At 34.8% G+C, this 26,340-nt stretch overlaps 2 protein-coding genes across 2 annotated transcripts; one reads left to right on the top strand and one right to left on the bottom strand.

Moving 5' to 3' along the window:
• Positions 1-324: 324 nt before the first annotated feature.
• On the top strand, positions 325-8,275 carry LOC128157457 (cell division cycle 7-related protein kinase-like). Its single transcript, XM_052820014.1, has 11 exons — positions 325-509; positions 814-1,117; positions 1,475-1,561; positions 2,232-2,367; positions 2,505-2,598; positions 2,987-3,129; positions 3,678-3,846; positions 4,122-4,345; positions 5,287-5,369; positions 6,434-6,583; positions 6,841-8,275. The coding sequence occupies exons 2-11, from the start codon at positions 892-894 to the stop codon at positions 7,104-7,106; spliced, it is 1,578 nt and encodes a 525-aa protein (XP_052675974.1). The 5' UTR covers positions 325-509; positions 814-891; the 3' UTR covers positions 7,107-8,275.
• A 153-nt stretch (positions 8,276-8,428) lies between these two features.
• On the bottom strand, positions 8,429-21,718 carry LOC128157456 (uncharacterized). The gene is made up of 11 exons (XM_052820013.1): positions 21,568-21,718; positions 20,606-20,878; positions 15,554-15,739; positions 13,131-13,312; positions 12,073-12,286; positions 11,757-11,924; positions 10,260-10,393; positions 9,807-9,922; positions 9,508-9,641; positions 8,862-9,038; positions 8,429-8,603 (listed from the first exon to the last, which is right to left on the bottom strand). Exons 1-11 carry the CDS (start codon positions 21,623-21,625, stop codon positions 8,446-8,448), a joined length of 1,800 nt encoding a protein of 599 aa, XP_052675973.1. The 5' UTR covers positions 21,626-21,718; the 3' UTR covers positions 8,429-8,445.
• Positions 21,719-26,340: the final 4,622 nt, after the last annotated feature.

Here is a 26,340-nt window from a genome sequence, read left to right as displayed (position 1 = left end):
TAGATGTAATCATATGTTTGTCTATATGTCGTTCCTTCTGTTGTGTCGATAATTTATAAAGGTGTTTTTCTTTGCCAATGGGCCTTGTTTTGAAGGTTCAGTGTAAATTTCTTATTAAAACACAAATTTAAAAAAACCAACAACTTATAATTAGGTCAATTGTTTTCAATAAATAACAGTGAGCATCTTATATTATCTTCATTACTTATATTTTGAACTAATCAATCTGGTGACTAAGTCCAACTGTATTTATGTAGCGATTGATTGCAGAAAGGTACAGACCAATGAATCGGGCTCGGGATACAGATAACATAGAACAATGTAAATTGATTGGCCGCGAAACGGTTGGCGCTTTATTTGTAACAGACAACAGGGGAAAACGACAATTTTCTTTGTATATTATATCCATTGGTTTACCCACAGCCGTCCATGCGTATTTAAACGCATTAGCTAAATATATTGTGCCGAATTTCTTATCTTTCCTCACTCTCCTGCTTCAATCGACCGAGGTATGTACGCTATGATAGTATATAGACTTGCAGTGTTTACTGCAGTAGACTTCAGATCTACATTACATAGACTCTATTATCTATGAAAGTGATTATGTATGCTAATGTTTTATACCAAAAACTGTACAGTTGTAATGATAAGATTGTATTCTCGGATTTGACTGTGCGAAAATGCCTTTTAAATCTAATGTAATTTTCTGTTGTAAAAACAAATCGAAAATGTGTAAATCTATCATAGGCCTAGTTAACATATAAAGGTTCATAGATAATAGTAATATTTATATTCTTTCTGCTACTTTTTCAGATGAAGTTTGCTAAATATTAAGCTATAACACGCCATCCCATACAGTATACAGAATACTTATCAACTTATATAAAAAAAATGGATGAGAGAATGGGAGAAATAATGAAAGACGATATACCAGCCAGTTTGTCGTATGGGGGTTTCAGCAATCCAGCCAGTTTGACAAATCCTACATTCAGTCGAACAGAGAATGTAAGTGGAGCTCCTGGGTCTCATTACGTCGAGGAGGAACTGGAAGAAACCTGCTCATCTCCAAAAAAGTTGAAATCTGCAGTATTATCACCAGACATCAAGTCTTTACCATGTATGTTGGAAATTTGAGATTTAATCTTATGATTGACAGAATGTAAATATGGGCATTTTTTTTTCAAATTCTAGATAAAAAAAAACTGGCATTTTCCAAAAATAAGCCAAATTATAAATGTTACTTTCTATAGATCTGTATAAAAAAAACAACATTTAATATAATTGACTCTTTAGAAGATTTTTTTCTGTCAATTTTTTTTTTTTTTACTATTTTAAACATTTTTGGAATTTAGATTAATTGTTTCATACATAATGGAATAACACTTCATTCTGCTTATTAAAAATTTTTGAACACAGTGAAATACACGAAGGATATCTTAAAGAAAGATTTAATTGTTATATATATATCTTGCAGATGATGTACAGGAGGAGATTGAGTGTTTATATGAGTTTGTTCCAGAAGTTGATCACCATTTTGTGGTTATTGACAAAATAGGAGAGGGTAAGTGCTACTATTATAGGGAAATATGTCAATATATATCCTCCTATAATTTCGTAATTGTTAGGGTTAATTTATGAATGCAAAGAATCACCTTGCTTCTGAATAAGAGTTTAAATAATATTGTGTATCGGGATGGGAGAAATAATTATGGACCAGACCGGGATTAAAATCCAGGCCCCCTGAATCTCTAGTCAGGTGCTCTACCAACTGAGCTATCTGGCGCTGGTATTTGAACCGGTCTGACTGTCAAATTCCTCCCCCTTGAATGACTCTGGCCCTCGAGATCACCCCAGGCTCTTCTCCTGGCAGGAGTTAACCTATCAGTTCCAGGGGTTGGCATGGCACCAAATGTAACGGGATGGGAGAAATAATGACGGGTCGGACCAATTTAAATACAGCGCCAGATAGCTCAGTTGGTAGAGCACCTGACTAGAGAGTCAGGGGGCCCGGGTTCCAATTCCGGTCTGGTCTGTCATTATTTTTCCCATCTCATTACATTTGCATACTTAAAGAGAGGTGCTCTGTAAGTAGAGGAGGCACATTGATATAATTTTCAAGATTACTATTAATCTGTTAAAAATTCAGTTTTGTTATGATAGTTTGATATCATTCAGTCTTATTATTTTCCTTTATGAGGTATTGAGGATATTATTCTGTCGTATTATTGTAGGGACTTTCAGTTCTGTTTTCCTGGCCCAGTTAAAGCACTACAAAGAGTTACCACAGAAGTTTGCCTTGAAGCACATCATACCAACAAGTCATCCTAGTCGCATTGAAGGAGAACTCCGATGCCTGCAGGAAATCGGGTTTGTATGGATTGAATTATAGAAAGAGATTGGGTGTGTATTTATAAAATGTAAGAAAGAGATGAAGTGTTTATAACTATTTATAGAGTGTTAGATAGAGATCGAGTGTTAATTTATAAAAAAAAATTTAATTTCAGTGGATGTGACAATGTAATGGGGGTAGAACTCTGCATCAGACACAAGGACCATGTTGTCATAGTGATGCCCTACTTTCCACACAGGAAATTCCAGGTAAATCTGAGTAGATCCTGTCAGAGGATGTCCTACCGTGGTTACCTTTAGCTCACACAAAATTGCTATTCATTTTAAATAGTTTTTATTTGGAGTCCTTGCTTGAAATTATTGTAATTCTGTTTAAATTATGATATCAAATGTTTAATTTTATTTCCATATAAGTCTTCAGAGGAGTCAGATTGTTTAAAGAATAGATCATTATTCCAATAATCTTTGTGACATCCTGTTTCTGTATCTTTACAAGGGTATATTCTGACAATCAGTGTAGATTCTGTTTAAATAGTGTCATTGCTGTCATATTTAATCTCTATGATCATTCAGATTTTTAAAGAAAGGATCATTATTCTAATGTTTAGAGTAACATCCTATTTTCGTATCTTTCCAGGACTACATTCTAACACTCAGTGTAGACGAAGTCCGAGAATACATAAAAAATCTGTTGATCGCTCTCAGGCGTGTGCATAAATTTGATGTCATCCACAGAGATGTGAAACCCAGTAACTTCCTGTATGACAGCGCCACCAAACAGTAAGAACAATGCGGAGTGGGGACTTGTTAAATATGTTACTAGTTCCTGTTGTTATATATGCTGATTGGAAACAAGAGACGCATTTTGTTATCAATATTAAAATGCAATTATTTTAGTACAAAGTATCATCTAGTAAGTTCGCGATATTTTAGCTGTCTTGGAGCTTGATTTATGTGAAGCAAAGGAGTATGGGTCATGGAAATGAAGTATACAGAAATCAATGTTATGTTAGACAGAGTTGATAGATATTGAATAATATAATTATAATAAGGACATGGGATTGGCATTTTTAGTAGAGAATAATGAAAATTATTAAATGAATTGATTCCAGTCTTTCAAAACTGATATTTAAATTCTGTTAAAAATACTAAAGTAAAGAGGGGGTTTTGTAGAGTTAATTTTTAATGGATACTTTTTGTGGTATCAAGAACACTAGAGCAGTATAGGTTTTAGAAATATTCATTGAGATACTATTTTGTAAATTAGGGATGCAACTGTATAAAAGCTTTAAAAAACAAGAAATCAGTAACCCCCCTCGTTTTGGCAGATATGCACTGGTGGATTTTGGTTTAGCCCACAAAGTGAAATCCCAGCCCAATGAAATGAAATTAAAAAGTCAGAAGACGGAGACCACACCCCTAGTCAAACCCTCACCCTCAGTCAGACCCCCCAGAAATCCACTGTCACCCACCACCTCCTCACAGGACAACAAACAGGTTTGTATGTATATACATGTATGATAATGTTTACGAATAATGACTATTATGCATGAAGATTATGTTTACAAATAAGGATGAGGATACCATATAAGGGTAAAAGGTTACAGTATGTTTCTGTGATAGTTATAATTTGGTTATATCTAAATTATCCCTTAACCTTAATGCAAACTAAAATGAAACAAGTAAGTTAATACAGAACGTTTATTTTATCATTGACTTTGTGTTAGAGCTAAGTTCAGATTTAAGTTGTATGTTTAATTGTAAATTTACAGAAAATAGTAGCTGGTAAAAGGTCACAGAACTATGTCACTCCTGAGCTTGAGAACTCAACATTTGCCAGGAGAGTAAAGTCTCCCAGAAGGGTGTTGCTGGCTAAAAGAGCACTGCTGGCTAAAAGTAAAACCTCTGACCTTGACAAAGGGGCCAAGGTCAGTGCTGTGATGTCCACCTGTGACTGCTATGGGAAACCTCAAGTTTGCAGTATTTGTAATTCAAGGTAAATTACATTAGACAAATATAGATGGTATAGTTTATTTCCAATTTTGGGCCCAGAGGGCATACAAGATTACAGATATTAGATAGAAATGCCTAAATAATAGATTCAACATATAAAAATAGTCCATACACATACATGAACTTGTATGTAGCTATATATGTATGTAGCTATATATGTAGCTATAGAGTTTAGTATGAAATTTATTAAAATTTCAAAATTCCATTCTTAAACCTGTGTATATTTCATTTAAAGTAGATCCAGTGTTCTGTGACGTCACACTTTTTTGTAAAACTTTGAATTCTTTAAAAATTGTGCAAGATAGTTTTATTTATTTCATGTGAATATAATCACATGGATGTAATTAGAATTATTGGTAGGTTCAAGATATTTTCGCACTTAATTTTATACTAAATTTCCAAATTTTTTATATATTTTATCTATGCAAAGGGGAAATAACTCTTTTTCTGACTTTTCTCTTAGTTGTATGTCTAAATGCTATAATTTTTCTTATTCCAACGATTAATTTTAAAACATTTTTGTTATTTTAGTTTTCTGATAAAGTTGACATTAAAATTAAACAAGAAAAACAAATTTCTGCCTACAAGATTTTACTTTTAACAAAAAAAAAATACATTTTTCTAATGCTAAAATATGCTTTAGTTTATGTTTATCTGGCATCTCAAAAAGTGTGATGACATGTATATTTTTTCTAACAATTGATGACATTTAAGTCTATTAAGTCGAAATCAGTTCGGTTTTTCAACTTTCCTCAGAGAATTTTACGAGTATGGAGCTACCTTAAGAAAAGTAAATGATTTCAAACATTTCTATATATGAATAATATTTGTCATATGTTGTATTAAAAAATAATTCTTTGGTATGGACGCCAACATTTCCAGTCCAGTGTGGTCTATTGTTATGAATCTAATATTCCCCCACAGAGCAAATCAGCAAGCTCCCCGAGCTGGGACCCCCGGTTTCCGGGCTCCAGAGGTGCTGATGAAATTTCCAGATCAGTCAACAGGTATGTAAAAATTTCTTTAATGATATATTTGCACATGTCATTTAATAGAATTTCAGGTTTTAATGAACAGTTTTATTACCAAGTACAAATGCAACTGTAAACTTGTTTTCTGCACCACACTAAAACATTCTGTTACAGTGAATTATATCTATGCCACAGTCACATCTGCCACATTTCATTAAGTTCTGCTGCAATTAAAAAGTCTGCTTGGAAGATGGGTTATTTAGATTTCAGTCAAATAGAAATTGATAGAAATTAAAACTTTAAAACATGTATGTTTACTACAACAATTGTACATTTATTTGTCAGATGACAAAATGTCAGTGATCAACAAAAGAGTTGTTAAGTTCTCTTTGTCACATTCAAATTATAAATGAATGAAAACTCTGGAATGTGTGCTTTTAATGTTATCCAACACAATATCTGCATTTATGACTAACATGAAAATGAACACTAACTCTATAGTAGCTTTTCTATCTATATGTGACCTGTGTACAGTCTTTTTATATAGTGCTCTGATATTCTATGGCAAAGCCTACATATGACAAATGTACAGTGTGTACCCGTTTTCTAACAGCATGTACAAGTACATGTACATCTCCTATTTCACTTCACACACCTTTAGGCTATCTATAGAAAATGTTTGTTTGGCATTGTAACCTGGAGGTTTCTAGACCCAGGAGGAAGATGGAGAATTTAATTTTTTTTCAAACTTGAAGTTTAACTAATTAAAAGTTGGTAAAAAATAAAAATCTTCACATACAAAAGAAGCTTTTTTATTCTTTGCTATTAAAATTCTATCAGCGGGTGGTATTTCAATGAGGCAGGAAGCATTTTCAAACAAAAATTAATTTTATTTTGACCTTACATATATTTTTCAATTACTGCTGTAGACATATCCAAGAGTCATTTCTTGCTTTGTGCTATAGTCTCAATTCACTACACATACCCATACACACGTTTCCGATTACATATTTTATAATTACACATTTTTTGTGAGTAATCAGTGAGGCTTGTTTTGTAAGAACACTACTGTTATGATTATACATGTTTAATGATTACAGCTGTGGATATCTGGTCTGCCGGTGTCATCTTTCTCTCCCTTCTGAGTGGACGTTATCCGTTTTTTCGAGCCAACGATGACATGACAGCACTAGCACAGATCATTAGCATCATGGGAAGTGAGGAAGTCAGCCAATCGGCCAAGACATATGGTAAGTCGATGTTTATACTTTTGCTGAACATTGGAAATGCAAAACCAATTGACAATTTGAAATGAATGTTATTAAAAAGTTAAAAAGCCATTTCATGTCTTTAGAAATGGTTTGTACTGAATAAGTTAATTCTAGTTTGTAAAGCATAAACATTGATACCAATTTGGTTTTTTTTGTTTCAAATACAAGAAATGTAATCTTTTTATTGCAATGTGTTTTTTTTGGCTTTATCTAATGACCAATTTTCTAATTTTCAGGAAAACATTTGCTATGTCACCCAGGTAACAAGCCTGTGGACCTGAAGGTCCTGTGTACCAAACTCCGTGCTGGCCCAGCAGCCAATCAGCATGTAGCTCATAAGGAGGGGCTCAGTGATAAAGAGAAAGAGGCGTTCACATCATGGGCTAACATCCCTGACTCTGCATATGACTTACTAAAGAAACTGTTAGACATGAATCCATTCACTCGAATCACTGCCGATCAAGCCCTGCAGCACGAGTTCTTCTCCTCCTCACAAAGCTGATGTCCTCGTGTTGCTAGGCAACATTCTCTTGCTCACCGACATCCTCAGAGTGAATCAGCTTGAGGTATTGCTCAGTGACATTGACACCATCTGTGTCTGTGTTATTAGACTGAAACAACTTTTGTGAAAGGCATTTTCAGAGTCTGTGTCAACGTTTGTTCAACATTCTCAGAGTCTGTGTCAACGTTTGTTCAACATTCTCAGAGTCTGAGTCAACTACATTAATGGAGCTGATGTCGTTGGTGGTGCTCACAGATATTCTCAGAGGAATCAAATTTCATAAAGTCATTCAGTTGAAAGTCCACTTAGATACAAAACGGGGTATTTCTTCTCAACAGGCAGCTGATATATTGCTCAGCAGCATCATCAGTCTTTGAAGATGAATGAACTTTTTGTGAAGAATGTTGTTGAATGACATTGCAAAGGCAGCTTTAATGTATGTAACTGTTTATTTGTAAAGTGAAAGTGTTAATCAGTTGATGGTACTAAGATGCTAAATATGTGGAACCTGATTTTTGTTTTCCAATTTTACTTCGTTAGAATTTGTTGTACGTGGTACACTTGCATTTGTCTAAAATGTTGTAAATTTGAGTTTTAATCTAATAAGACCAACATTAAAATAGAGGTTAGTTATTTTGAAAGATACTCCATCCTACAAATTTTCTTGTATGCTTCTAAATGTATGATATTAAGAAGTGCACATGTGTATTTCAATATTTCAAAGCCCTACATGACATTGTGTATGACTTGTATGAAAGCAATGTTTGTCCAATTTGTTTTTTTTTTTTGTTATCTGGTAGTTTGCAGGAGAAGATTTTTTTGTGAATCAAATTCTTAAACAGAATCAGACTCTTACTCAATTTATGTTTTTACATCAGTCATCATAAAATGTTCATATTATTTAGCTTAAGTGTTAATTTATTAAAAATAAAATATACTTTCTATTAAATGGTTTGTACTTTGTAAGAGTCCATTACAATGGAAGATTGTTGTTGAAGTTTATTCCCAGCTAAATTCATAATGAGAAGATTCATGTCAATCATTTTCAAAGGGAAAAAATTTTGGAAATCCAATAATTTATTATTTTGGATTGAGCATTTTTCACATAAACCATAGCAGATGAACATGCTACTAGTATTTTATCATTACACCATGTACACGTTATTCATACATTTTCAGGTAGATACATTAAATATACACTTGCAGTATTACAATACATTATATTTTAAAGATTAAATATAACTTTGCTTTAAAATTTCATTTAATCTGAAAAAAGTCTCAAATTGTCAAACCTATGGGAAAACGAAAAAACCCAGAAAATCTCATTTCTGTAAATTTATTACTCCATGTGTTGGTAAGAGTTACGTTTCCTTTTCTTCATGGCCATGACCCCGACCACTACAATGATGGCGATGATAGCGACGACCCCCAGGGCCACTATGACGTAGACAGTGTAGTGACGTTGCTTCTGGGAGAGGGCGTCACACGTAGACACGTCTGGAATACAGACAACAGAGTAATACACACTATAAAAAATCATGATGTAACGTTATACGGAGAAAAACGTCATGACAAAACGTGCTCTGTTCATTATACTGCAACTTTAACAATATCAACAGAACACATCATAACAGAGCATGACTTTGAATCGCTTTACTGAGAGACTTTATATTCTTTAAGTTTTACCACACCCCCCCCCCCCCAAAAAAAAAAACAAAAACAAAAACCCAAAATAAACGTACTATCGACACTCACCCCCAGAAAAGTCTCCGGACTCGCTCCTCCTGAAAGCTTGGAAACGTAAGTCCTTGACCTCCAGCTTGATCCCGTCTGTGAAGGTTATCTCCATGGTGCTGTCGCAGTGATAGTGTCCATTAGCTGTTGCTTTAAGGGGAGTTTCAAATGTCTCGCTGGAAACCGTCCTAACCGGGCCTTATAAAAGTATGAACAGTGGAAGCACATTAATAAAAATATTTTATCCTCTATTCAACCACTGGTATTTTATTCTTTGCTTTAAAATTGATTATAGTAAATAGTCATTGCTGATGCATTACATTTATATTATGTATTGCAATGTACTATTTGAAGTCGCGTTCGAAATGAGCAGTGATCATTGGTTGTCAAGGAACAGCGCAATCATTTAAAAGAGCGAGAGGTCTTTGCAGTTCCAAGAAAATGTATGAAATGCATGTGCAACTCGCCGCTTAAGGCGGCCTTTTCTTATGAAAGATAGTCATTTAGTGCATGGATTGTACTTGTAGGGTTTAGCATTTTCCATCGCGCGTATTCTAGTAAAGAGGTGGCAAAAGTAGAAAAAGTGTTGTTTTTCCTCTTCAAATTTGAAAATACCTGTCTCTTACAGAAAGTACACCTTGGCCAGTTGCAAGCTGGTTACGCTCACCTGTTGTCGTTGTGTATGAATTATAGAAAATCAGCGGGTTCTCCTCGTACGTCAGCGTGACGTTATCCAGGGTGTAGCCGAGGATGGAGGAGCCAGGGGAACCCCCTGTACTGGACGTGGACACGAATACAAACCTGTACAACGACAAACACGCCTAATATCTAAACAACTTGTACACATAGAAACTCAATGCATTATAGGGGGGAAATGTAGTGAATGAAAAACTTAAGAATGGGTTAAGGTGGAACAACAGAGTGTAACATTGGATTTAAAGTTGGTCTATCGGAGCCTCTGTGTACCTGAGTTTCCAGCTATTGTAGAAATACAACGTCAGGTCCTGCTGTACTGTGGAGTTACAGTGACCGGAGACATCGACATCTGGAGAAACTGGGACATTCACCAGTTGATTCTCGGTCTGCAAAATAGAATTAATAAAAATTGAAATAGAGGTTACACATTGACAGGTTACTACATTTACTCTGCGGGTCTCTTATAGACTAGTACATGAAATCAATGAAAAGCCAAACATCTTATTTTTAAAAACCTACAGACAATAATGACACAAATTGTAGCCAGTTTTGAAAATAATTATTTTGCGTTGTTTTACGTTGCTTCGAGGCTTCTATTTTAAATGAAGACGTTACGTGGAGGGGAGTGAGAGACTATCTTGTTTTGGCTGGAGGTCACGTGGTGTGCGTGAGAGACGTATCTTGTTTGGGAAGGAGGTCACGTGGTATGAGCGAGGGACGTACCTTGTTTTGGCGGGAGGTATAAGGAATGGAGAATCTGAGGGCAGCAGACAGGAGAAGACATGTTTGGTTACCCTCCTTGGAGGAGAACGTTTCCGTCTCTGTCATTTTGACTACATCCTCAGGACAACCAGTTCCTGCAGAAATAACATAACTACAGTACCGATCAGACCCAACCTAACAGAAAGTAAACCCCAACTAAACCATGGGTTTACTTTCTGGGTTTATACTCTGGGTTTACTTCGGGTTTACTCGAGTGGACCCAGAGTAAACCCAAAGTAAACCCAGAGTGGACACAGAGAGTAAACCAAGTCAGAAGTACATGTATACCCCTGAAGGCAGACGCTAACTGTGTATATGGAATATACAAAGGGTAGGAATTACAGGCAGTAGGATGGTAAGATAAAATACTAGTCTGCTTCACACTTCAGTGCATACAGTTGACCTCAAAAGCAATTTCAAAGTAAACCCAAAGTAAACCCCGAGTGGACCCAAATTTTCAAAAAGTAAACCCCAAGTAAACCCCAAGTAAACCCGGGGTTTAGTAGGGGTTCATGCGCGGATCTAGAGGGGGGGTCGGGGGGTCCCGACCCCCCCCCCCCCTGGAAAATGAAAATTTATTAAATTACCATAGTAAAATTATCGCGAAAATATGCCTCGGACCCCCCCTGGCAAACACAATTATCCTTCGGACCCCCCCCCCCCCCCTGGAAAAATTTTCTGGATCCGCGCATGGGGTTTACTCTGGTGTTAGGTTGGGTCTGATCGGTACTGCAATAACAGCTTATCTGTTCTCATCTCAGAACCAACGAAAGTGTTGTTACAAGTCAGAAGTGTGAATTAAAGTAAAACAGATAGAGACAAGGGGACGGTAATCAATATCGAATTCCCAGCGCACCTGTTGCATATATAATTACTGTAACAACTTGTACAATAACATGCAGCTTGCACAGTGTGTGATAATACCTCGACAAGACCGCTTATTTCTGTTTCACAACAGTTAAGGCAGTAGGAATCTGGTTTCATAATTTATGCGATCTGTGTTCGATCAGGGACTGATACATTAAGTTTGACAAAAACAAGAGTATACGTTAATTTGACTGTGATGTCTAAGTGCTTCTATCGATTATCCCGTCGTCTTGATAAGCTCGCCCATTTGTTTAATCTGATACCACCTGGCAACAATTTGTTACTACATTTCAAACTTTTAAAATATTTGTATATTTGATTGATCGACAGTAGACGTGTCTTCAGAATAAAAAGAATGTTATGTTGCGTTTTAAACATTATACCCGTTACCATTTTTAATTTAAATTATTATTTTGATTAGATTAAATGCAACAAATACATGTCATACATAATATATGAAAGGACAGGTATCATACATGATAATTTGATCTGAATTGCATATACAAGCCAAAATAATTGAAAGTAATAGCATTATTACGATGTCAGACTGAATCTTACTAACAAACTTTGACCTTACTTGTTTAACCTTACTTGTAGTAGAGAAACCTTCGGCCAAACTGGCGCCAGATGACTGGAATCGTAGATGTCGTGTCACTAGAGCAAAGTCGGCTCCTAAAAACTGCTTCTCGTGCTGGCACCCATAGAAACTACCCTCTGTTTCGAGTTGGTAGTCAATTCGTCCGTAAGACCGAACTAAAACTGAAAAAAGCATCATAGCATCTAATGCAAGTACTTAGACTACGGGTACAAGAATGTATACTATTTCTATTGAGAGAAAAATACGATGATCTCCAAAATATATCCACTGCCCGTCTTCAAACTGACAATAACAATTTCAAATTTTAACCATTCGCAAGTTTGGCGCCTGGGAATTTAGCGGAGTCTAATTTGATGATGGTTTCGATGTTCTCCAATAATGTTTGAGATCCTTTGTGACGTAGATAGAAGACGACGGCTCTGTTTGCCTCCCCTTCTTTATAACGTAATACAAGGTAAGACCTCTCCTCATCACAGAAACCGCTGACGAGGGCCGTTTTTGGAACAGCTAGTTTCACGGTGGTCTGTAGCGATAAAAAAACCCAAAAACCCAGATGTACATGTATACTGTCTACAAGGATGCACATTTCTGTTCCTAAATAAAAATATATTTTCCTGTATGTTAAAATGAATTGCAAGATATTGAGGTCAGTATGCAACATATCCATATTGACTTGCATAAGAATGAAGCTTAGAATTAATAAAAGTTTCGTTATATATATATCTTCTCTGAAAGAAACGGTACTTTGCAAGTTGCATGTGAACATAAATAAATTACAAGTTGACTTAAATGAATCGCATGTAGTGATTTGTTTAAAAATGACTTGCAACCAACTCATAATGCCATTTTATGCATATGGAATACAATCGATTATTTCAAGAATTTTGAATTCTTGTCAAAATGAATTTTACATGAAAACATGTATCAGCAAAAATATTTAAAAAGTTGCACTTCAATGTTAATGAGATAAGTTTACACGTGTTTCGTCCATTGGAAAAACAGTCCTCGTCAATATGAATCCATATTTTAAAAATAAGCTTTTTTTTATGTATATTGGTCCTCTATTTCGATCGTAATTTCATATTGGTGTTAGTTTTCTCTCAACCCTTCTTTTATAAATTATGATCGACCGACTGAAAAACAGCAATGGATCACTACTAAATATATCACATTACACACACATCTGTATCAAACTTTCATAGTTTAACGAAAGTAAACAGATGCTGATGATATTGATCAATACATAATACAAAATGTCATGATAACGCTTACTAGTACCGCCCTGACAAATGACGCCTCCACATGGCGCCGACATTCACTTGGACTGCTGTAAGTGGCCTGTTAGTACCACTACTAGTTGTACTCACCAGGTTTCCGTCGCTCAGCTGGTACTGATACTGTAACTCCAGCTCCCCATGTATCCGGACACAGACAGCACCGGACCCGTTCTTAAGAACAAACTCTGTACTTCCGTCGGTCAGGTCTTCGCCCTCAGAACGGTTCCCCGGATGTAGCGTGGAGTTTGCGCTGTATATCGAACACGTTTTAACTATAAAAAAGATAATAAAAAAGGCTGAAGGCTAATTGTATTTTTAAGACATGATCATAAAGAAAGCCATTTGCCTTGAATGTAATACAACATGTAAGCTTGAAGTAGTTATCTCTTTTAAAATACTTTGCTTTACAGAGAGTGTCAACTACTTCAGGCACGTAGCATCAGGGGGGCCAGGAGGGGCCTGGCCACCCCACTTTTTCTCGCAGCAACAAGTTTTTTAAAATTTACATATAAACAAGAGGCCCATGGGCCACAAATCGCTCACCTGAACAATAGTCCTTGCATCATTTTTTTTCGAAAGGGTTTATTATGATGTGAACTCTTAATAAATATTGTAAAACTCATATATTTCAAGATTTTGCCATATATTAAACAATACATAAAAAGAAGATAACAATTTTATCTTTCGCATGTTGTCACTATTAACAATTGCTCCACCTGTAAAATACATTTTATTAATGTATAGAAAAATCATATGCTAGGAAAGGGGAAAACTGAAAAGCTCATAAAAAAAAACTACCTACCCTATTTTAAAATCTGATGAAATAGGAAACACACATATTTGTTTTTCTTGCCTTAGCAGTGTCCGAGAACCTTACTGGAGTGCGACCATTTCTCGCCGAGTACCATTTCTCGCCAGTATATTGTGACGTCAGTTTTCGTATATAATTTTATGCGTTGATAAAATGACGCCACAATGTCCCGGCGAGAACTGGTCGCACGCCAGTAATATAACAATAAATATTGTTCTTTATAGTTCATATTTTAAAAATAAGGGTCCATGAAAATCAGTCTAACAATTTTGATGTTGATTGGCCTGCCAATTTATCGTAAAAATTGTTAGACTGCTATCACAGCTTAAAATTAAAATTATGTTTACTCCAAATGCAATACAGTCATGCAAACTAATTATTATTAATAAACAAAACATTGAAAAACAAAAACAATTTCTTTTATTTCATTTTATGCTTGTCAAAATGTAGCATCAACATGATATAAACGTCTGTAGAACATCTAACCCCGATTTTAATCTTTCATTGCAAAAACAAATCGTAGTAACATTGCTCTCCGATATCAGTACCATTCATATTTACCAAGGTCGTGGTTGCACTTGTTTGATTCGATCGGTAAACTTTACAATTAAATTACGCAACAATTATTCCAATAATCGATGACAAATTAAATAGCTTTAAGTATAAAAAAAAGAATCTTGAAAACGCGGTGTAAAAACAAATGGCATGGTGATAATGCTGATAGTTTACTGTAGAGCTGAATTCGGAAGTACGATTTACCACTATTTCATAAAATATTCTTTATATCATTCTTCGTTAAAAACGTATTTTATAGTTAAACCGGCAAATCACAAACTTTTCTATTGTCAAAATTGACGTCTGAAATCTTCTTCAAAATGGCGGTTAGTTAGTACAAACAAAGAGCTTCCGTTTCGTAATTCCGAATAACGAGCCCGATCTTATATAAATGAACACACGATCAGAACACGCTTACAACACATAGTTCGAACCCTTCTAAGGGTCCCAGTATTAGACTGAGGGTCACCATTTTTACAATTTAGAATCTGCCTTATATATAGAAGTTGTCATATAAATATTGGTAATATTGGAGCAGCGGTTCTTGAGAAGAAGATTTTAAAAGATACCCCCCCCCTTTTTTCACAGTTTCATGAATATTTCTCGTTTAAAAAGGGATTGCCCTTTGAATTTTACAATTTATAATCTCCTTAATATAATAATGCTTTCTGCCAAATTTCGTTAAAATTGGATGAGTGGTTTTGGAGAAGAAGTTGAAAATGTGAAAAGTTTACAGACGGACGGACAGACGGACGGACGGACGGACGGACGGACGACGGACAACGGGTGATCAGAAAAGCTCACTTGAACCTTCGGTTCAGGTGAGCTAAAAAAGGAATTATCATGGAGTTGGCCCCCCCCCCCCCCCCCCCACTTTTTTGGGAGTATGTAAAAAATTGATATGTTAATAAGGAAATGAGGAGTGAAATTGAAGTTATATATTACGCCAGCCCCCCCCCCCCCCCCCCCCCCCCCCCCGGATTAGGATTTTGAAGATTTTGGTAAAAATCATCAAACTTTATTAACTGAAAATTTGAAATAAATCAAACCCTAACCCCCAATCCCCCCGCAACAATGCAAAAAAACAAAACAAAAAAACTTCTAAAAAGGTAACAAAACAGACGTAAGAAACAATGGCTAATCTGACCTTTTTCTGGAAAGGTGCCATTAAGGGAACCGAACACCTGGTAGGTCACGTTAGAGACGAAGAAGGTTCCGAAATTGTGCCCGGAGTCGTCGTGGAGAAGGATGGCGTCCACGGAGGCGCACGTGTAGGTCTGGTCAGTGTCCGTCAGGGGCGCCGACTCACTGTCCATGACCAGGTCAGTCGTACCTGGAACAAAGGAGTCAAACAGTGATAAACAAAAGGGTTGCGGTTACATAAACAGGACTACCAATGAAATGCGAGGCATACAACTAAAATAAAGACGTGCTACAGAAGGAGGATAACCAAGACAAGGAGAGGCTGATGTGCTACAGAAATCGGATACCAATGAAGAGAGAGGCATACATGTAACGTTAAACCAGAGATGTGCTACAGAGAGAGGCAAAGGCCAAAATAGAGGCATGCTACAGAAGTAGGATAAGCAATAGAGAGAGGTATTGATGTAACGTTAAAAAAGAGATGTGCTATAGAAGTAGGATAACCAATAGAGAGAGGTATTGATGTAACGTTAAAACAGAGATGTGCTATAGAAGTAGGATAACCAATAGAGAGAGGTATTGAAGTAACGTTAAAATAGAGATGTGCTACAGAAGTAGGATAACCAATAGAGAGAGGTATTGAAGTAACGTTAAAAAAGAGATGTGCTACAGAAGAAGGAAAACCAACAGAGAGAGAGAGGTATTGACGTAACGTTAAAAAAGAGATGTGCTATAGAAGTAGGATAACCAATAGATAGAGGTATTGACGTAACGTTAAAATAAAGATGTGCTATAGAAGTAGGATAACCAATAGAGAGAGGTATTGAAGTAACATTAAAATAGAGATGTGCTACACAAGTAGGATAACCAATAGAGAGAGGGATAGATGTAACGTTAAAATAGAGAGGTGCTACACAGGTAGGATAAGCAATAGAGAGAGGTTTAGATGTAACGTTAAAATAGAGATGTGCTATAGAAGAAGGATAACCAATAGAGAGAGGTATTGAAGTAACGTTAAAATAGAGATGTGCTACACAAGTAGGATAAGCAATAGAGAGAGGGATAGATGTAACGTTAAAATAGAGAGGTGCTACACAAGTAGGATAAGCAATAGAGAGAGGTATTGACGTAACGTTAAAACAGAGATGTGCTATAGAAGAAGGATAACCAATAGAGAGAGGTATTGATGTAACGTTAAAATAGAGATGTGCTATAGAAGAAGGATAACCAATAGAGAGAGAGAGGTATTGACGTAACGTTAAAATAGAGATGTGCTATAGAAGTAGAATAACCAATAGAGAGAGGTATTGAAGTAACGTTAAAATAGAGATGTGCTATAGAAGTAGGATAACCAATAGAGAGAGGTATTGATGTAACGTTAAAATAGAGATGTGCTATAGAAGTAGGATAAGCAATAGAGAGAGGTATTGATGTAACGTTAAAAAAGAGATGTGCTATAGAAGTAGGATAACCAATAGAGAGAGTTATTAATGTAACGTTAAAATAGAGATGTGCTATAGAAGTAGGATAACCAATAGAGAGAGGTATTGAAGTAACGTTAAAATAGAGATGTGCTACAGAAGAAGGAAAACCAACAGAGAGAGAGAGGTATTGACGTAACGTTAAAAAAGAGATGTGCTATAGAAGTAGGATAACCAATAGATAGAGGTATTGACGTAACGTTAAAATAAAGATGTGCTATAGAAGTAGGATAACCAATAGAGAGAGGTATTGAAGTAACATTAAAATAGAGATGTGCTACACAAGTAGGATAATCAATAGAGAGAGGGATAGAAGTAACGTTAAAATAGAGAGGTGCTGCACAAGTAGGATAAGCAATAGAGAGAGGTTTAGATGTAACGTTAAAATAGAGATGTGCTATAGAAGAAGGATAACCAATAGAGAGAGGTATTGAAGTAACGTTAAATTAGAGATGTGCTACACAAGTAGGATAAGCAATAGAGAGAGGGATAGATGTAACGTTAAAATAGAGAGGTGCTACACAAGAAGGATAAGCAATAGAGAGAGGTATTGACGTAACGTTAAAACAGATATGTGCTATAGAAGAAGGATAACCAATAGAGAGAGGTATTGATGTAACGTTAAAATAGAGATGTGCTATAGAAGAAGGATAACCAATAGAGAGAGGTATTGAAGTAACGTTAAAATAGAGATGTGCTACACAAGTAGGATAACCAATAGAGAGAGGTATTGAAGTAACGTTAAAATAGAGATGTGCTACACAAGTAGGATAACCAATAGAGAGAGGTATTGAAGTAACGTTAAAATAGAGATGTGCTATAGAAGTAGGATAACCAATAGAGAGAGGTATTGAAGTAACGTTAAAATAGAGATGTGCTACACAAGTAGGATAACCAATAGAGAGAGGTATTGACGTAACGTTAAAATAGAGATGTGCTATAGAAGTAGGATAACCAATAGAGAGAGGTATAGATGTAACGTTAAAATAGAGATGTGCTACACCAGTAGGATAACCAATAGAGAGAGGTAAAGATGAAACGTTAAAATAGAGATGTGTTACAGAAGTAGGATAACCAATAGAGAGAGGTTTAGATGTAACGTTAAAATAGAGATGTGCTACACAAGTAGGATAACCCATAGAGAGAGGCAAAAGCCAAATAGAAATGTGCTATAGAAGTAGGATAACCAACAGAGAGAGAGGTATAGATGTAACGTTAAAATAGAGATGTGCTATAGAAGTAGGATAACCAATAGAGAGAGGTATTGACGTAACGTTAAAATAGAGATGTGCTATAGAAGTAGGATAACCAATAGAGAGAGGTATTGACGTAACGTTAGAATAGAGATGTGATACACAAGTAGGATAACCAATGAAGAGAGAGGCAAAGGCCAAAGTAGAGGCGTGCTACAGAAGTAGGATAACCAATAGAGAGAGGTATTGAAGTAACGTTAAAATAGAGATGTGCTATAGAAGTAGGATAACAAATATAGAGAGGTATAAATGTAACGTTAAAATAGAGATGTGCTATAGAAGTAGGATAACCAATAGAGAGAGGTATTGACGTAACGTTAAAACAGAGATGTGCTATAGAAGTAGGATAACCAATAGAGAGAGGTATAGATGTAACGTTAAAATAGAGATGTGCTACACCAGTAGGATAACCAATAGAGAGAGGTAAAGATGAAACGTTAAAACAGAAATGTGCTATAGAAGTAGGATAACCAATAGAGAGAGGTATTGAAGTAACGTTAAAATAGAGATGTGCTACACAAGTAGGATAACCAATAGAGAGAGGTATTGAAGTAACGTTAAAATAGAGATGTGCTATAGAAATAGGATAACCAATAGAGAGAGGTATTGAAGTAACGTTAAAATAGAGATGTGCTACACAAGTAGGATAACCAATAGAGAGAGGTATTGACGTAACGTTAAAATAGAGATGTGCTACACAAGTAGGATAACCAATAGAGAGAGGTATTGAAGTAACGTTAAAATAGAGATGTGCTATAGAAGTAGGATAACCAATAGAAAGAGGTATTGAAGTAACATTAAAATAGATAAGTGCTATAGAAGTAGGATAACCAATAGAGAGAGGTATTGAAGTAACGTTAAAATAGAGATGTGCTACACAAGTAGGATAACCAATAGAGAGAGGTATTGAAGTAACGTTAAAATAGAGATGTGCTATAGAAGTAGGATAACCAATAGAGAGAGGTATTGAAGTAACATTAAAATAGATAAGTGCTATAGAAGTAGGATAACCAATAGAGAGAGGTATTGAAGTAACGTTAAAATAGAGATGTGCTATAGAAGTAGGATAACCAATAGAGAGAGGTATTGAAGTAACGTTAAAATAGAGATTTGCTATTTTACAAAAGTAGTGGACAGATCTTATAAAAGTCTATAAAAAGCAATGGACTGGTTTAAAGAAAGTCTGTAGAATAATGTTAAAGAGGTGTAGAGAAGTATTGGAATGATCTTATGGAACTTATAGAGAAATAACAGAAAGTTAAATTTTTTACACACGAGTAAAAATGATAAGGAAGTTATCAAAAGTTTTTATAGCAAAAATTCTGATTTCAGATTAGTCCATTAACTAAAAATGCACTGTGAATTTTATATGTCTTATAATCAATTAGTACAATTTAGTGTGTAAGCCTAGATATCTGAACTTGCCAAATTTGAATTGCATAAAAAATGTGATTTAAAAGCCAGATATTGCATTTTTATAAATCTATTTTCCTTTTAAGTTTTAAACTGTATACGTGTTGTGTTATTCCATGTAAAAAAATGACTACATTCAATTTCTGAAAATTTGTGTTTAATCTAAACATATGGATGAGGTTTACCTATTGAGTATATGGTTCAATGCATTTCCGTGTAAACTTTATATAGAGAAATCAATAGTTATAAAATGTTTTATATTAAAGATCAAACCCCAAAAATCAATAACAAAGAAGGTTTAAGGATATTTTGTACAAAAAAGTCTGTTGATTTATCACGACTGATAAATGTTAGGTTTACTGGATATACCTAAATAGGTGATTTGATAATCCCTGTACTATATACCGAAATATGAACAAAGTATTGCCTTTCAACCATTTACACGGTGAAACTGCTATTGAAGGAGCATTTTTAGATAAACATATAATATCTTATATATCCACAGAATTATACGTTTTCGCCTTATCGAACAAAATGTCGCAGTGAGGTTTCATTAAATGTGTACTTTTTATTTTTACATGTAGCAAGATGGAAAAATATCTCCCTTCTCACATGTTTATAAATATAAAGAGTCATGATGACCCACCAAAGAGTTCAATGCAACAAACACAATAAAGGAATTAGGTAAAATTATTGACTCAAGGTGGGTATCTGTAGTAAATTGGTTCGATGACCATTGCATTTATATTCACATTTTGGGGGATTGAAATCTCATTACCCGTGTTTTGCCTTTCACTAAACTTTGTATAGGAAATAATTATGTGCATGCGTTTCAGATATACCACGCCTAATCTCTTGTAGACAGAGTTGTACAGGTAACAGGTAAATATATTACAAATCTATCCTTACCTTCCCTCTTGTAATCAACTTTGTAAGAAATAGACACGGCGCCATCAGCTGATTTGGTAAACAGGAAATGGACTCTGTGCGACTGTGCAGTAGACACGGTCAGCTCCGTTTTGTCCGCCTTACACGTCCCGGAAGTAACCTTGGCCCCGGTCAAGGACAAGGTTTGTGTGTTCGATTCATTTTTTAACTTGAGAGTCAAAATGGCGTCAAGAGTGACATGTACACAAGGACCGGGTCCGATAGATTTGTACTGGAAATCAAAAGCGCCAACACCTGTTTGTTCATAAAAAAAGATACGTCTTCACAAAATTGATTAGACGTTGAAAAAATAATTAATAAGTTGATTATTTTCAAGAACGTAAAATTATTTTGACGACTGAAGGAAAGCCAAAAGCTAAACATGTCAAAGAGAAAGTCCATGGCTTTGTATGTAAATCTCAAAAGAAAGTGTTCTCATCTTTTCAATCAAATCAAATCGACAGTTTACCTAGGGTTAAGGTTAGGTTGAGATCTACCATATATCCAGCCCTTAACCACCACTGTTTTGTTGAAATGTGTGTCAATATAAGAGACCAAAATTTTAACTCAAGCAAGAAAAAAACCTTAAAGTTGAAACATACGCGTGAAGAACCCTAAGTTATGACTGACCTATCTATGAATACAATACATATCGCCGTCAGTGATTGGTTTTATTGTAGACATCTGATATAAAATGATTAAACTTTGTTCGAATGAATCAGTATAAAAAAAACGTACGCAAGTATTTTAAATGCGATAAAAGGAAAGTGTAAATGAAAAATTCCTTGTCAATGGTAAAATGTCAATCATTCACAATTACTAAGTAAAGTATATACATGTATCCTACTTAAAAGTATATCAAACAATTGCTATCATGTATCAAGTTTGATTGACATGGTTAAGGCTATATTACCGCTGAACATTTTTGTCAAAGTCTTCCTTACCTGCTCTAGTAACAATAATGGTCAATAACAGTAGAATAATCCTGCAGAGGTAAGCCATGGTTCCCACCTGCTGTTGAGACTGAGTGCTGTACGGTATCACGGCGTCAGTGGAGTGGAACGGTGACACGGCTGTGTGGACCGGCCGTCACAGTCATAGGATACAGTAGATAAACTCTGTAACACTGCACGGTGGGGCACGAACCACTCTCACCCCCCACCCCCACTTAACAACGCTCAACCTCCTTCCTCACACTTAACATTGACTATTACGTTTCATACCTTAAATAAAATTATTGATAAGTTAGTAATTGTCAACTCTAATTTACATGTATGAACAAAACTATTCTCGTTTGATAATTTTGTTTTCAAAAGATAACTATAATTTCCAAGAAATTGACTTATGAGCAAAACCTCCATAGCTTAATATGTGCGGTTTTCGTCAAATGATAATGAAAATTTTAATCCAGTCTTTTCTTCACTTTCGTTTGATCCACTTTATTTTGTGGGGCTCAGTGGAAATCCCAACAAATCATAAAATACGATCTCTATTCATCATGCATGTACATAGAATCAATTAACGAAATAACATGATCTCTATTTATTATGCATGTACATAAAATCAAATTAACGAAATAACATAATCTTTATTTATCATGCATGTACATGAAATCAAATTAACGAAATAACATGATCTCTATTTATCATGCATGTACATAGAATCAAATTAACGAAATAACATCCCAACGAACCTTTCAAATAGTTATAATCCACCAAAATTAACCCTAAATAATTCAAAAGTTACAAAGTATGGATAAATTGAATTATTCTTTTCCGAGGAAAAACATTTTTGATAAAGAATAAAGTTGTTATATATATATAGTACTTGTTTTTGGACATTTTTTTAGGTTTTTTAGGGTCTTCCGTTTCCAACGGAAGACCCTCTTGTTTTTCTTCGGTTTCTTTTTAGGGTTTTCCGTTTTCAACGGAAAACCCTTTTGTTATTCTACGGTTTCTTTTTCTTTATTATTATACTTTTTTTTCTTTTTCTGACTTTTTTGGAGCGTTATTTCTCAGAAACTATTCAACCGATTTACACCAAATTTTTAGGAGTTATAAAGCATCAATGTCGCTACTGATTATTAAAATTTCAAATGATTACGTCACTTCCGGTTTCAGATATGGACGATATTGTAAATTTTTAAGGGTCATTTTGTCCACGCATCTCCTCTGAAACTAATCATGATAAAAGCTTGAAATTTGCAGGGATTGTAGATGAATGTCTGTAGATTTCCCTCCATGCTTCCAATTGCGAAAAATGCGCAAGGCCTAGAAGCTCGCCTGAACCTGAAAATTAGCACCATATTTTTTTACAAAATTTTCGCACATTTTCCGTAATATCTTTTGACGTATAAATATTTTGTTAAAACATGTAATGTAAAAGCTGTTTCAATTTGCACGGGCTTTTATTTGATATCAAGAAAAAGGGGCTGGCCCCTCAAATTAGGGGCCAAGAGGGCTCTAAAGTCTATTTGCAATAACTTTTTAGTGAACAATAATTTGTTATCAATTATAGAAGCAAAAATGTTCATTGTACAGCTGTTTATCTATACAGTGCCATACTTAAGTCATATATTACGTAATAAGGGGTTTCAAGGGGCCAGAAGTTCAAAACTTTGATCGTTAATATCTGAAAAAGGAGAAATATTTTGAAAAGCAATGTAGAACAAAAGTTATTCAAAATAATGTTTTGTACAATATGCTACCTTAAATGTTTTTGTTTATGACCCCATTTAGGAGTTAAAGGGTCGGCCCCTAAAACACATTTGTACAGATATCTCAAGAACGGTAAACATTTTGTGAACACTTGTAAAACAAAATATGTTTATATTTACAAGACCTTTCATTTGATGTCAAGAAAAAGGGGCTGGCTCCTCAAATTAGGGGTCAAGAGGGCTCTAATGTCTTCTTACAATAACTCATTACTGAACAATATTTTGTTATTAATTATAGAAGCAAAAATGTTCATTGTACAGCTTTTAATCTATACATTACCATACCTAAGTCATATATTACGTCATTAGGGGTTTCAAGGGGCCAGAACTCAAAACTCTGATCATTAATATCTGAAAAAGGAGAACTATTTTTTAAAGCAATGTAGAACAAAAGTTCTTCAAAATAATGTTCTTAACAATATGATACCAAAAATTTTGTTGTAAGTGGCCCCGGTAAGGGGTTAAAGGGTCGGCCCCTAAAACGCATTTGTACAGATATCTCGAGAACGGTTTACAATTCATGAACACTTGTAGAACAAAATATGTTTATATTAGCGAGACCTTTTATTTGATATCAAGAAAAAGGGGCTGACCCCTCAAATTAGGGGCCAGAAGGGCTACTAAGTCTTTTCATAATAACTCTTTTCTGACCAATAATTTGATAATAATCATCAAGCAGCAAAGAAGCTTTTATTAAGCTTAATTTAAAACCGAAACCCGTTTTAAAATCGGACGATGCATTACAGAGATATCGGGGTTAAAAAATTATTTTTTTCCGGAAATTTTGATTCCGCGTCCTTGGTTTAAAAAATAGCGTTATGTTTAAAGTAAAATTAACTCGTACCAAAAATAATTGTTAAGTCGTACTTCAACACATTCGGATTTTTTTTGTTAAGTCGTTCTTGAAATCGGAAAGGTGATTGTTAAGTCGTACTAAAAATCATTCGTATTTTGTTAAGTCGTACCAGGAATAATTCGATTTTTTTTCATCTTTTATATTTAAGTTACTCTTGTTATTGGTTTAAGAGCTCTGCTTCTTACAGGAACTTCCAGCTTTACTTCCGACATTAACGGAAGACCCTACTCGTTGCTTTGCAACGAGCTTTGCTCTAGTTATTATTATTTTATTTTTTATTTTTTTTCTGACTCCTTCTCGGCTTTATATCTCAAAAAGTTTTCATCCGATTGCAATGAAATTTTCAGAGCTTTTGGAACGTTACCGTGCCTCAAAGATTTTAAAGTTTCAGCATTAACGTCACTTCCGTTCAAATTTGGCGGCCATTTTTAAATTTTAAAAAAGTGATTTTGTCCGGAAGAAAACTCCGTAAACTTTAAAGATATCGCTTTGAAATTTTTACTGATGATAGATGTATCAATTCTATAATGTACTGGGGGGATTAAAATTTTGTTCATCAATTTTGCTCAAAACCGGAAGCAGTTCCAATTTTTGGAAATTTTCATTTTTTTTAACAAAATAAGACAATATAACAGTATTGTAGAACTTGCCATGGTGAATTCAAATCTGAAATCAGTTTGAAAATCGGACGATGCATTACAGAGATATCGGGGTTTAAAAATTGATTTTTCCGGAAATTTTGATTCCGCTTCCTTGGTTTAAAAAATAGCGTAATGTTCAAAGTAAAATTAATTCGTACCAAAAATAATTGTTAAGTCGTGCTTGAACACATTCGGATTTTTTTTGTCAAGTCGTTCTTGAAATCAGAAAGGTTTTTGTTAATTCGTCCTTAAAATCATTCGGCTTTTGTTAAGTTGTACCAGGAATATTTCGATTTTTTCATCTTTTTATTTTAGTTACTCTTGTTGTTGGTTTAAGAGCTCTGCTTCTTACAGGAACTTCCGGCTTTACCCTCGACATTAACGGAAGACCCACTCGTTGCTTTGCAACGAGCTTTGCTCTAGTTTTTTATTATTATTATGTAGGTTTGTTTCAAAATATAACATTTACTTCTTATGCTTAAAGGCGGTTTTTATTTAACAGTAACACGTTATAAATATAATAATATGATATGTTATATAGTTATTGCAAAAGTAAGTTATCCCGATAAAAGCATTTAGAAAAAAAACCCGCTTTCAATCTTAATTCAATAAACAAACGGTAGAATTGAGAATACAGAGGTAAAGAAAAAAAGCTATTTCTAATTTTAAAATATTGCCTGCCAGAATTTGTCAATATAAAGCTAACCAATGTATTGTTTTAGAAATGAATGCATACCTTAACAAGTCGAGGCCAGGTAAGTTAAAATATGACGTTTGGAACATAATACAAATTTACCGGCAAAAGAATTTTTATCGCTAAAAAACGTGATAAATCCGCATTAAAACAGATGGAATAAGTTATTGGGCAGTTTTTCTGCTACCATATCGTCTGATCCCTCAGCAGATCCAAACCGTCTGTTACATTGTAAAACAAAATGGATACATTTAGCTGACAACACAGAGTAACAATTTGAACAAAGTTCTGCAACTGTTACAACCTTTCAATCCTAGAGACGAATTCATTCCTAAAAATGTGTATAACAATACCGGTAACATCTTCTTTGAGTATTAGTTATGTGTATCGCATACGATACAAACAAGATTACATGTTTGATCTGGCACCTAGGGTTGATTTTTCTGTTTCGGACCGCGCCCTATGATCTATTTCAGAGTGTATTTAATATTTCTATGTAGATAGCTCGGAACAGCATAGCAATGTTTTCTAAATATTGAAAGTGCTTGATATGAATTGAAAAAAATATAACTTTCAAAAATGCTTTAATATTATTTCTTTCATTCTTATGTGATAAATAAAGTCAAATTTGAAGATATGGATTTAAATCTCCTTTTTTCTTAAACATCCAACATCTTTAAAAAAAAAAGATATGCCTCGTGAAGTCAAGGTCTATACTAAGAAGTGCACGCCTTCATCAGAAAAGTAATTCAACCGAGTTGGTTTTTAACCGTTTTAATTTAAAAGGGTCACGGACACGAACAAAGAGTA

This window comes from Crassostrea angulata, chromosome 7 (genome assembly GCF_025612915.1).
Source record: "Crassostrea angulata isolate pt1a10 chromosome 7, ASM2561291v2, whole genome shotgun sequence".
Lineage (NCBI taxonomy): Eukaryota > Metazoa > Mollusca > Bivalvia > Ostreida > Ostreidae > Magallana > Magallana angulata.
This window is presented reverse-complemented; position numbering and strand designations above follow the sequence as displayed.